General features: G+C 36.7%; 2 protein-coding genes across 3 annotated transcripts in view; one reads left to right on the top strand and one right to left on the bottom strand.

Annotated features, from left to right (window-relative positions):
* The window catches only part of KBTBD12 (kelch repeat and BTB domain containing 12), a 66,471-nt gene that overhangs the window by 26,399 nt on the left and 25,690 nt on the right, over positions 1-14,382 (bottom strand). The window contains exon 5 of the mRNA XM_032210086.1: positions 10,068-10,218. Coding sequence (XP_032065977.1) covers positions 10,068-10,218 — 151 coding nt within the window. The remainder of the gene's footprint in view (positions 1-10,067; positions 10,219-14,382) is intronic.
* The window catches only part of MGLL (monoglyceride lipase), a 162,806-nt gene that overhangs the window by 5,778 nt on the left and 142,646 nt on the right, over positions 1-14,382 (top strand). The gene's annotated exons all lie outside the window — the stretch shown is intronic.

Consider the following 14,382-nt stretch of genomic DNA (forward strand, 5'->3'; position numbering starts at 1 on the left):
AGAAGAAAGTACAGGTGCGCAGATTCATTGTAATGGATGAGCTAACTAATGACTTCTTCTTATTGGAAAGAGCAGAACTTGAAAAGAATCTTGAGATTAAAACAATATCCTTGAAAAAGCGGTGCATGTATAGGAAAATCCTCAGCAATAATAGTTTAAACTAGCTTATGAAACCCTCTTTTCATATTTGCTGCTGGGGCACAGAATTCACCTCCCATATCAAAAGACACACAGTTTTGAGTTAGGATGGAAGGAAATAATAACATATCTTTAGTGGAATATTTGCACAAAAATGCATTTATATGAAATGGGAATTATTTGTGTGAACATCTGATCTGCTAACAAAATGCTTGATGAAACATTATTTGGACTTCGAATATAATACTTCTCCATCTATAGAATTCTCATTTTGATGGAAGCCATGCGTAAAACTTGCTACTTGGTTACCCAGAAATGCACAAAAAATGAAATTTCTGATAAATCCTTTGCAATTGTTTATTCAATGAACTAAGGATAAATTTTTATGTACTGTAACCAGAACCAGCAGCAAAACTTTTAACTAATTCTGTTACCTTGGGCCAGTCTTAGGTTCTTTAAAATAATTCACCACAATTATTTGATCTTTCAAATAATTCACCAGAAGTGATGCTCATAGATTATAATGGTATTCAATTTTGGTTATGTACAGTATAGGAATCTAAATGTTATAAATACCGTGCAGTTGGGTGATATTTTAATTCATGTAGTTAATTATCATAGCTATTGTCACAAAATGGCAGCTGTATTAGATATGGAGAGTTATGGAAAAATAATTGGCAAAATTGTTCCTGCTCATCCATTTTAAGCCTCCTACCCTCCATATCACCCTACCATCCCAATTATTTTTAGTTTGGTTTTTTGGGCAGTTGGACAGACATCTAAAAAAAACTTTGAAGTATAGTCCTTCACCAATTTTGGATCCCGCTGCTATTTTTTAATAGGTTTGGGTTTTTTGTATTAAGATATATTAAATGTTTATTAATTAAAATAGTTTTCTTTAAAAGACAAGTAGTGGTATAACAGGTAAAATAGGGAATGAGGCAGATTCTAGAAATTCCCCAGGCTCTTTGGAGACTCCACGTTTAAGCCATGCAATTTGAAAGAGGAATAGATATATATTCATGGCCAGGGTTTGTGCCTCACAGCCTTCCCTAACTTTCCTCCTTCCAGACATGCTCAGATTGCAGCTCAGGTTGCTGGGAATTTTAGAAGTTATACTTTCCATTTAGCTAGACAGTTTAAACAAGTTTCAAATCCAAGTTTGAAGGATATTGCCAAACCCTTTCTGTTCTTTACAAATGAGAGCTATTACAATATAGGACCTATTTGTTAGAGAACTATTCGTGAGAACTGTTACAGTATAGGACTCAAATAAAGTATGGTGCTATTACATTTTTAAAATGTATTTTATTAAATGTCCTTTATATTTTATTTTCTCTAGCTGGTCCTCTCCTCTCTCCAAACACCAAAGTATGATTAAGCTAAGATCAGCTAAGACTACCCATCTAATTATTTAAAACAGATATTTAGACCAGGGGCTGTTGGCTATCTATGTGTTGTAAAAATGCTTCTTTCTGTCCAACGGGCTTTAGGCTTGTCCTGGTTTTTATTTTAATGTTTCCCTCATTTATAAATGCACACATACATACATACTGTATATTCATACATATACAGAGTTTTGCCCCATTTTATGACCTTTCTTGCCACAGTTGTTAAGTGAATCATTGCAGTTGTTAAGTTAGTAACACGGTTGTTAAATGAATCTGCCTTCCCCATTAACTTTGCTTGTCAGAAGGTTGCAACAGTTCATCACATGACACTGCAACCTTCATAAAAACGAATCAATTGCCAAGCATCTGAATTTTGATCACATGTTCTTGAGAATGCTAGAATGGTGTTAAGTGTGAAAAATGTTCATATGTCGTTTTTTCAGAGCCATTGTAACTTCACTAGTTGACCTGTTGTAAGTCAAGGATTACTTGTAGTACATACTGTATATGGCAGAATCCAAAGTAGTGGGCAGGGATTTCTAAGGGGAGGGGGGTTTGATTTGGAGAGCCATGGTGGTGCAGTGGTTAGAATGCAGTACTACAAGCTACTTCTGCAGCCTGCTGGCTGCCTGCAATTTGGCAGTTCAAATCTCACCAGGCTCAAGGTTGACTCAGCCTTCCATTCTTCCGAGGTGGGTAAAATGAGGACCCAGATTGTTGGGGGAAAGAAGCTGACTCTGTAAACCACTTAGAAAGGGCTGTAAAGCACTATGAAGTGGTATATACTGTAAGTCTAAGTGCTATTGCTATTAAAGCCCTTGCATATAGAAGCTCTTCCTAACCCAAGATTTTTAATGTGTATGTGTGTGTGAGAAAGGTCACTAGAAAGTGACCTTTGTAAATGTGGTTATACAGTTCTACCCTAATCATTTATATGCACAGCTGTACCATTGACCTAGAGCATTTCCTCTGCTAATACAAGCAATGTAACCGTGCTTCGGAATGTATGTTTCCGGATTCTCTGTGCATGACCTGAGATAATGAAAGTTGTGTAATTTGACAACTACACACTAAGTCTGACATAACAATATTTCTGAATTGTTTCAGCAGTTCAGTAAATGCTAATTGGCATCCTCATTATAATTCTCTTGACAAAAGGAAACCCTACCAATTATAAATGTACTGAGAGGCCTTAGTTGTGTGTCTTGACATTGACATTGATTGGTTTAGCATCCCAGGGGTACCTTGGTTTACAACGTTAAACTCACGTTGTGCCACTAACATTGCCTTGTTTGGAGTAGAATGCCTCATAAGGCATTCAGATTCTCATAGGTACCTACAAATTTATCCAGGACAGAATCTGCTATAAAGCTTTTCCCTTCCAAAGCTTTCTTTCTGCATACCCATGACATATTCCAAAAAACAAATTCCCAGATTTTGATTCTACAACAGGTAAGGCACTGTCGTTCATATCTTTTTGCACAATTATTCATGCATTACCCTTGATTCAACTTTATTTCAAGAATTGTCTTTTTGGGGATAGGAAGAAAATGCCAACATAGTCATTTCTTTGTGATGCAAGACTGAAATCTTTAACTTCATAGTTTCTACTTGACTTCCCTGTCATAGTGTCCGTACCCAATTTTAATTTGTTTAGCTGAGAAACATTTTTCAATCCAAAGCGACTTCAGTTATTTATTTAAAATGTCTCTGCATTACACCTGGGCCACTTACCATTCCCCTTCCCCAAAAGGAATGAATAAGTTTGCAGAGGATGTGAGGGGACAGTGGAAGATGGAGAATGACAGTGGGTAGGGAATGTTGGTAAAGTAATGATGAGAAAAGGAGAAGTGAATGACTTCTGGATAAGCAATGGGGGACTAAATAAAAGCTCCATGTTTAGCAGAGCGAATGACCAGACTAGGACAAGGAGTTGGAGAATAGTTCAGCAAGTCAATATTTCTCTCTACATAAAGGGGTCAACCTGGGATCACCCCCAAAAACTTCATACAAAGGCTCCCTACAAGGAGTCAATAACACTGAATTTACAAATAAATAAAACCAGTAATTATTTACTAACTAAAAGGGAAATATAAATAAATGAGCGCTCAGCGAACCAGTTGTTAAACAGGTAGTATCCCACCCCTGATTTTATCAATAGTCACATCCACACAGTAGCCATTTTCTTACAAGCCATCATGCTAATTAAGGTTATACAGTACATACTAAGTTAATGGAATTCTTAAATCATCTGCATTTTTTTCAGGCTTATGAGGAAATTTAAATAAAGTTTGTACTTTCATGAGGTGCAATGTTTATATGAGGTGCGATGATTTTCATAACACAGGCCTAGAAAATGTGGAATTAAGTCTAATGTGTTCAGGATCAGATTGTATAACTGAGACACTTTTTCCCCCCTATAAAATACTTAGATAATTTGTAATCTTTAAATCATGCTGTGCATCACCCAGAAGCTCTTGTATCTATATAGTTGGAAAAAAAATACTCAAAGAACTAACCAAGAGCTGATAATGATCAGTGGTCAGTTTTAAATGTTAATTGACAGACAAGTTCTCAGTTGGCTTCAGCAAGGCCAGAAAATCAACAGATCATCAAATGTGTTTCTATTTAGCAGATCACACATTTTGGGTGAAAATAAAGCAGAAGGTTATTCATCATTGTCTGCAAATATTGTAAGCTGAAAGAGGCCTTGCAAATAAATAGTGTGCATACTGTAGATTCATAGAAAATATGGACTCACTTTTCAGAATGAATAAAGAACTGGTTTTCTCTCAGTAAGAACTATTGTACATTTACAATAAAAATAGATTTATTCTTTAATTAAGTTCAACAGCATATGGTGATCTTCAGTTTTAATTTTAAACCCTCATACAAATATTCCCATTTATATATCCATATTCTACCCATCCTCCTGAGAAGCTTATATAATAGGCTAAAAAAAAACCTATTTTCTTATGCTTCTTTGCTTTTTAATTGTGCTGATTTGTGCTGGAGCTGCCTCTTCAATGAAATGTTTTCAGATTTTTTAATAGCTTTCTCTGAACTCTAATAATGCAATGAATTCTAGAGTTTGCAAAAATATTTAAATGAGATGGGTAACAAGTACATAATTATGAAATCAAATTATGGATAATAGGTGTTTATTTATTTATTTAGTGCAAGAGCCGAGGTGGCGCAGTGGTTAAATGCAGCACTGCAGGCTACTTCAGCTGACTGCAGTTCAGCAGTTCGGCTGTTCAAATCTCACCGACTCAGGGTTGACTTAGCCTTCCATCCTTCCGAGGTGGGTAAAATGAGGACCCGGATTGTTGGGGGCGATATGCTGACTCTGTAAACCGCTTAGAGAGGGCTGAAAGCCCTATGAAGTGGCATATAAGTCTAACTGCTATTAACTGCTAACTGCTATTGTTCAGCAAATCTATAAATGTCTTGGATGTCAACTTTTCAGATAAATAATAAGGGGAGTAACAAACAATATGGAATGATGGCAGAAACCAACAAAATTAATTTCAACAAAGACTAATGCATTTAAGTAAGAAAAATCAAAGACACTCATATAGAATGGAAGAACATATTGGGCAGCGGTACATGAAAAAGGGATCTTGATGGATCACAAGCTGAACATGAATCAGGCAAATGCAATCAAGATCAAGAGAAGTCAACATTCCTCTTTACTATGTGGTCACACCTACCCTGTTTCCCTGAAAATAGAACCTCCCCAGATAATAAGCCCAATCGGGCTTTTGAGTGCATGTGCCAAAATAAGCCCTCCCCCTAAAATAAGCCCTCCCTGAAAAATGCAAGACAGCAGCAGCCATGAGATGACCACGCTTGCAGCCTCCTGCACCTCAAAAATAATAAGACCTCCCCAAAAATAAGGCCAAGTGCTTATTTCAGGAATCAAAAGAAAATAAGACCCTGTCTTATAGTCGGGGAAACATAGTAGGAAATTAAATCCAGTACTGGTCATTTAATATAGGAAGGATATTAACAAATTGGAGGATGTCCAGAAAACAATAACCAAGCTAATAAGAGGCTGATTTTGTTTTGTTTTTTTAGGAAGAATGTCTGAAGAAGCTAGTATGATTAGCCCAGAAAAAAGAAGATTGTGAGGAGATGTGATATCTGTCTTCAAATATCTGGGTAGTACAGAAATATGAAAACAAATTAAAATAAATCTGAATGGTTATTGTGTAGAAGAGAACAGAATTGTAAAGATTTGTTACCAAAGATAATACTGTAGAGATTACAGTATAATAATGAAACTAGATTTTGGCAGAATACTGGGTAGACCTTTTCTAACAATAAGAGCTATTCAACCATAGAAAAATTGCCTCAGGAGATGATGGAGTCTCCTTCATTGGAGGTTTTTAAAGAGAGGCTAGATGTTAGGAGTACAGTTGTAATGGATAATTTTACTGAGCAGGCAGATTCACTTGAAGATCTGTGCAGTATCTTTCAAATTTTACATTCTATGATACTCTGAAAGTACTTAAATATTTTTGCTGGGTTGAGAAAAAACTATGAGATGGAAAGACCAGTTGTCTGAAAGAGTCAAATAATATCCCCCCTCATATCCACATTCATTTCCCTGCTAATAATGGACTGGACATGTGAAGTAAAAATATTATGGAGAGGTACCTATCTTTTTCTGTCAAAGCACATGTGGGATTCTAAGTCAGCCTGCCACATAGTTGCTCTACTGCTACATCATCTGAGAAAATATATTGTCTGAAAGCAACTTTGATTGGAGAGAAGTGGATTTTATACCAGGAGTCTTAAAATGCAATTCCAATGTTCAATAATAGAAGTGTCACATTATTCCGTTTCCTCAAAATATATGTTAGGAAATGACTTGTTGGAGAATATACCTACATTAAAACCTCCACTCATTTGGAAAGTTTGTAGGTCAGTAGAAATAATGGAGGAATAACTCTAGGAAAAATAAGTGATATATCACATTGTAATCACAATTATATGCCTAATTTGCCTTATATGACCCAAGTAGTTTTTAAAGATGTTTAAAGAATTAAATAATTCTAAACTAAGTTGTGGTAATTAGGAATTCTAGGAAATGGAATTCTGGAACATCTGGAGCATACAGGGAAGGGAAGAGAATGTATCTTCTATTTGTAGGTACTGTTTTTATTTTTTCAAATTTAATTCTCATAATATTACTGACTCATCAGAACTGAGCTGATTTCTCTTCATTCTTTAAGAACCCTGAAAAATCTAGAAATCAGTTTAATTTGGAAGATGTATAATTAATTCAAAATAATTCTTCAGGCTAAAGTAATGTGGCTTTAACAACTCTCTTCCTCTGTCCTCCCTATTCTACTGTTTCTTTTCAGAGAACTCCCTTGGTACCCTTTCAATAAGTATTTTATGAAGGCGATTTTCAGAATTTAATTGAACCTTACTTAACTGCTTAAAACTTTGTAAAAAGCTCTCAGCCAGAGATGTGGAGAAAACAAGTTTTTAATGAGATGGAATTCCAGACTGAGGAAGATAAACAGAGATTCTTTGATATTCCAAATCTTTTCTAATAGGATTTCTCCTTTAATTCTGCCTGCATGTTCTTATTTATAAAAATCAGGGATTACATAACAGACAAACAATGTTGCAGGAACACCCTTCTTAGGCAGGCTATTTCCCTTGCTGAAGTCTTATATTCTACAGAGTACTATTCTTCTGGAAGAGTTTGAGCTGGTGCCCTTGGCAAAGCCTCTTCTAATTTGCCAATTGTTGGTAATGAATTTCCAGAGATTCAGCTGTGAAGGATTTTTGCCTTTTCTTTTTAATGCAAGAGATTAAAATGCATGACCTCAAATGGTGCCTTCCCCATCTGGTTTTCTTCCAAAAGTAGCTGAATTCAATTGGCTCTGTCATTAGGAACACAATACCACTCTTTCTTGGGCTTCTGAACAAATATAGTTATGTTCCTGGGAAAATATGGGGAGAAACAGCTAAGATCAGTCAAATACTATGAGTAGAATAAAGAATTTAGATCCTCAGGAAATGTTCCTGTTCTTCAAAAGATTATTTAAGTAGCAAGGGCGTCTCAAGACATTTTAACTAGGACATCAAATTATGATATCACTTTTAGAGAAAAAAAGAGTGGGTAATTATAGGGAAAAACAACTAATTCCAATTTTCTTCCAATCCTTTTTCTTTGTAATGGCACAAAGTCTAAACTATATGATATGGTAGATATGCAGCTTGCAGTTGACCTACCATTTTCCCCCTATCAATATGTCCTAAGGCCTGCGACACCTCTATGGTCTTCCTTAAAGCAACTTGACTTCTTTCGAACTTCTGGGTAAGTTTGGAAAAAAGAGGTTCCTTCTTTGCAATTCTATAAATGGCTCATTTTTTTTCACAAGGCACTTTTGCTAAAAGCCTGAAAATGTTAAGCTACTTTAATGAGGACCAAAATGATGCTATAAGACCCCTGTTGGAGTTCTTCCAAATAGCTTTTAACTGTGCAGGGCCTATTGAAGTTATTCATTAAATATATTTTCCTTTTTCTTCAGAGGTCTTGCTCTTGTATGTTAGATTATGTTGAGCAGGCTTTATTCTGCAGGTATTGTTGTTAGAATTTCAAGATAGAAATTCTATCTTGGCCTGGAAACCTACTGTTCTTCTCTTGCCAAAAATAAGCTGAATATCACCTCCTAGGTCCTAGGCTGTACACATTTAATAAATCTAACTTCACTTGTATGTACTTTGTACACATTTACATTCATCAACATGAAAAATAAGGGCTTTGAAAACAGATTCTCTTCCAGTTCCCTGCATTTCTCTTTTGGGGTCATAAGCTGTCTCCTAGCTCTCTTAGTTGAATGTTTGCAACAGCAGGATCTTCCAAACAGAAAAAGCTTTTTCTTACTGGAATCCAACAAATAGAAATAATACCTCAAATACCTAGAATTAGAATTAGGATAGAGTTGGAAGGGGCTTTGGGGGTTTTCAGCCGCCTCTTCTGGCAGGAGACCCTATACCATTTCCAATTAAGTGGTTGTCCAGTCTTTTCTTAAAAACCTCCTGTGATGAAGCCTCTACGATTTCTGAAGGCAAGCTATTCCACTGGTTAATTGTCTTCACTGTTAGGAAGTTTCTCCTTAATTACAGGTTGCTTCTCCCTTTGATTAATTTCCAACCATTGTTTCTTGTCCTGCCTTCTGGTGCTTTGGAGAATAATTTGACCCCTCTTCTTTGTGGCAGCCCTGAAAATACTGAAAACTCAGGCATAGGCCTTTTCTGTCATTCTGAGTTTATGACTGGTCAATGGATTAAATAATAATTCATTGAGCAGGGCTGTCAATTATTTTCCCTTTCCCCTATTTATCCTCCTTCATTGCTTTTTTCATATGCAGAGATTATTTCTGAATCCTTCTCCTGTATCTTTAAGGAGGAAAAACTGTGGAAACTTTTGTATGAGGGAAGGTGTTTGCTAGCTTCACAAAGATTCAGAAGGGACAATGATCAAAATAGAAAATCTGAGCAAATATACAATGGAGGTCCTAGTTAATAATGTTTTCATGTACTTGAGTAGCCTCAGCTTCATTCTCATAAGACCATTAGGGCAATCATACTGAATTGCAAAGTCTGAAGCATTGAGACTAAGATGCCACAGAGAGCAGAGAGATAATTTAATGATTCTGCACACATTAATAAAGATAATTAATTTTCTTGTGGCCATCCTGCCAACATTTGAAGATAAGAATACATTTCTGCAGTAGTTTCCTGCCATAGAGACTGGAGAAAAAATGACAAAACATGCCATGTTGTTATAATATAAACCAACTAACACATACACTTGTGTTCAATTTGGGACATAAATATCATAGGCATAGATTCACACTGGGATGTTGCAATGCACATTTCTTCTATGTTTCCATATTTAGCCCTTGTACTGGATTCCTGTGGTGACTGAGCTTTAGATCAATATTTTACCTAGTATTTTTATGCGTGTAAATTGACCTGGAACGACATACCTATGTTGACATCCCATTTAGTCATAACAATTTAATCTGCAGAGAGATTTGTAATGTACTCTTGGGGACTATTTCCACCACAGCACCTTTACCCTTCAGGTAGTTCTGCAATTCCCAGAATTTTCCAATCAGCATAGTAATAAAAAACAGAGACTGCACTGGCTACATTGTTAAAATAAAAAATAGCAGAACCAAATTATGCATCCTGATTGGTAAGTAAGAATGGAGTTTCCACAGTGATGCAGGAAATAAACCAAGGAAAAGTGTAATAAAATAAGTGTATAAAATGGAGCTAATTGTTCTTTGCCAGTTATTTCATACTGTTTTCTTTACTAATAAAAATAAAGTTTGCTCATCCTTAGTTCATTGACAAAGCAATATATATTTTCTCCTGTTCCTTTTCTCTAACTCACAAGAAAAAGAGTGGTAGGGGAATGAAATCTTTCATTTCATAGAATCAAATTGCTAGGAAAAAATAAAAAGTGGCCCCTCTATCTCTTAAAAATCTGTTTGCTCTTACCCAGGACATAAATCTCATGGTTGACTACAGCTGTGCTGAAGCGGTATTTCGAATACTTCATCGGTGCACACTCTGTCCATTTGTCTTGGCTTGGGTTATACTGCAATGTTCGGTTGCTTAATCGATCAGGCTCATCATCAGGAAGATCCATCTGTGTGAAATATGACAGCCATATAATAATACAGTATTTGGAGCCCTCTAAACACGCCTGCGTGCTATTAATCATGGAGGACAGCTGAACAGATAAATAACACAAAACATCAATTATAGCTGCAAAGTGATTCATACCGACTAGTGGACCCCATGACTTGTGGCTTAGAAGTACATTGAAGAAGACACAGGAATAACGACACATATATATTCTGCAGCAAGGAAGCTGAGGATCTGGGTAATAATAAACCATCTATAGACCCAGCTGTGACAGCACATAGCTCTTTTTACAAGGATGCCGTGAAGTCTCAAAGAAGAAAGTCAAAAACCACTTATTTCCCCCTTGAGATCAAATTTTGATTTAGCTTCTTATTTGATTAGGCCACAACTTCCCAGAGGGAGTTCGAAGATTTATCTACTAATGCTTTAGGTGAAATAAGATTACATAACAGTAAAAACTAAACTCTGCTCTTCTTTTATTTTTGAATGGATTTTGAACTCATCTTTAGAATGCTGTCTCCCATTTTTCTTTCTCTATTGTCCTCAGGGAAGGGAGGGGAAGGGAAAATAATTATTAGACCTGATTGTATGAATAATATTATCTCCATTTATATGTATATTCAAACTGCTACATGCATGTATGTCAAGATAGATATACTGTAAGAAATTGGAACTTTTTTATTCACTAAGTTTTAATAAACTGAAAGCAATGGCTCTTTAACTAGAAAGAAAATGTACAAGTTTAAAAATACATATTTTCTTTTTAGCACCCATATTCATACCTGTTATAAAAGAGATCAGCAGCTAAATTACTATTTTAGAACATGGACTGATAGGTTAGCAATAACAGTCTTAATGCAAAGTTACAGATGGAGGCAAACAAATTAATATTGGCCAAATAAAGATTGGGAAAGAGATGCAATGGGAATTGCAGGGCAGGTTTAGGAAAGCTATATGGACAAAGCTCAGGAATAGTCATTGCAGTTGTGTATGGAGCTAAAATAGAGATTATAATTGCAATCATGGGGAATATCTGTAGGATGAAGGTTGAGTTTGTTTCCGAGTTTGTGGATTGGTTTCCGAACATTTCGTTACCAGATTAGGTTTTAAGGGCTTGGTGTGGTCAGTAGGTCTTGTGATGGGAGGGTAATGTCAGTTTGTGAGGGTCTTGTGATGGGTCAGGTGTGGGTCACATCAGGTGAGGGTGCTTGACAGCTAGCAACAGCTATCTGAAAAACTTTATATTCTGATACACAGCACCCAAACCATAACACACCATACAAAAACTAACCCTACCACACACAAAAGAGGTGTCAGAAATGACAGCCAGAATTATCCAACCTCTAGGAATAACAATATCTCACAAACCCACAGTCACACACTGCCATAATTTGTGCCAGGAATTATCCAGAAACAAAGACAAAATACAGAAGGATGAAGAAAACAATGTAATTTACAAAATAACCTGTAATAATTGCAACTAATTCTACGTGGGACAAACATCAATTGAAAACCAGAATCCATGAACACCAGCTGGCAGTCAATCAACACGATCCCAGATCACTAATTGCTACCCACATTGAAGACCAAACAGCACTAATTTGATTGAACCAATACAAGAATTATGAGCCACCAGGCACACAAGTTTATCAAAGCCTGGCACTCCAGAAACAATTATATCAACAGACACATCAACCTACAACCAGCCTACAAACCCCTCAAAATTCAAATTAACAGCACAAGCAACCAGCAACAGCACTGAATCTCATCCAATCCAAGCAGCTCCATCCCACCTCCCAACCAGTACTTCACCTTCCAATGACCCTCACCTAATGTGAACCTCCAATCACAAGGCCTACTGACCAAATCAATCTCTTATAAGCAGAAGAATACCAACAATGACATTCCCTAAATTCCACTGAAGATGTTACCTAGTCTGGTAACAAAATGTTCGGAAACCGACCTACAAGCTCAGAGAATGAACCTCCACCCTCAGAGATTATAATTGTTCTGACCCAGAACAGAAACATCAACAAAACACATATTTATATATTGTTTTAGTTTTAAAAATACAAATACAATAGACAAAGGCATCTTTCAGGTGTTCCAGCATTTAGGTACAGTAGTTGCAAACATAATTGTAAATGGAACTTTGCCTTCAAGATCAAATGATTGGAGAATGCATTAAGAAACTTGATCAAGATAAGAAGAAATATTTTTTTTTAAAAATACTCCAAATTTTGAAATGTGATTAGATATTTGTCCTTGATTCTCTAAATTTCCTGCCTCACTACCAGCACTAAATTCATTATTAACAACATACAGAGAATGGGGAAGCTGTGTGAGAAGCAAAATGCAAAAAAGGAGCTGCAGTTAATATTTCAAAATAGGTTTAAGATCAATGGGTAATAAAACATTCTTTTTTTCTTTTTCTTATTACACAAAGTAATAAAGTAATTTAAGAAAAGGATTAGAAGAAATCTAGATGGATAAGACCCAGAGTAAAAGTTGGTGAGCCTGGTCTCACCAACTATTATAAAAAAAAGACAAGATCAAAGATACAAGAAAGCTTTGCATGGGGCTGGCCTGTGATTCTCAATAGTTGCAGCTGGTGCAGAATGCAACCATATGAGCAATTTTGAGCACCTCTAGGGTTGTTCCTGTAATACCTCTGCTGCAGGGATGGGTTCCGTCAGTCACTACTGCTGGTTTGCTCGTGGGCATGCCATGCATGCGCTTGATGTGCACTGTGTGTGCATGCACAGTGCAATAAAAAATTGTTCTGCGCAGAAGCAAAAAACAAGATGGCGGCGCCTATCCAGATGGATGGTGGCCCCTATCCAAACTGGAAAACCGGTTTGGGGGCATGGCAGGCCTGGGTTGCTGCTGGTTCCAGCAACCCAGACTGCCAAACCACTACTGGTTTGGCTGAACCAGTAGGAACCCACCACTGCTCTGCTGTGTGCACCCTACATTGGGGCCCAGTTTGCTTCTGGGTCCAATCAAAGGTGTTGGTTATCACCTTTAAAGCTATTCATGGAACGGGAGCATGTTATCTGAGAAAAAGTCTTGTCCCAATTACATCAACCCATTCCACCTGGTCATAGACAGGGAGAGTACGTTATAGACGCTGTTGATTAAATAATTTTGACTGGCGGGGTTTAGTGAAAGAGCCTTCTCTGCTGTTAGCCCTACCCTATGGAATATCTTGCCCACAGAGGTGTAGTTGGCCCCCACTTATTCAGCCTCTCTCTCTCTCTCTCTCTCTCTCTCTCTCTCTCTCTCTCCCTCCCTCCCTCCCTCCCCCCCTCTCTCTCTGCCTTTCAAAAAATGTTTTAACTTGTCTTTTTAGGTTTTGTCTTATTTTATTTTTCTCTGTTTTCACTTTATTTTTAATTGTATTTCTTTTATATGGTTTGTAGTTGCAAACTGCCCAGAGTAATTTGGATAGTGAGATGGGAGGTGTCTAAATCTGATAATAAAAATAAATAAAATAGTCTTGAAAAAAAACAAAAGAGCTATAATTCTTGAGGAATAGGCATAGAATGGTATATAGAATGTAAGATGTTGGATACAGAGTGATTCTAGGGATTGAAATAAAACCTTAGGAAACTTCTTGGCTCCTTGATCAAGTGAAAGCTAATTAAACGGAACCATAACAAAAGCCACACCACAGGATAATACTGAATTCTGTCACATATAGGGAGTTTATACTGTAGGACTTTGTCTCCTTTGTTAAGACTCTCATATCTCTACTTGAAATCCAGCAGCAGATCTTTTCAAGCAGCCCCAAGTTCTCATGTTCTGCAAACAGTAGAAATGAGATTCCATATCTTCTGCTACAGAAAGTTCACACAGTCATACATCTCCCACACTTTTTCATGTTGGACATACTGACTCCTACGTATACTCGCTATCTCCTAGCTGGATGTCACAATATGTCAGTGGGAATACAGGCAGACCTCAACTTATGACCATAATAGGGCCCAGAATTTCCATAGCTAAGCAAGCCAGTTATTAAGCAAGTTGCAATTTTACAAACTTTAAACTTTTTTTGCAATGATTGTTAAATAAATCACTGCAGTCGTAAATCATGTGGTTGCTAAATGAATCCAGCTTCCCCCATTGATGTTGTTTGTCAGAAGCTGGGAGGTCACAAATGGCA

The sequence above is a fragment of the Thamnophis elegans genome, chromosome 2 (genome assembly GCF_009769535.1).
Source record: "Thamnophis elegans isolate rThaEle1 chromosome 2, rThaEle1.pri, whole genome shotgun sequence".
NCBI lineage: Eukaryota > Metazoa > Chordata > Lepidosauria > Squamata > Colubridae > Thamnophis > Thamnophis elegans.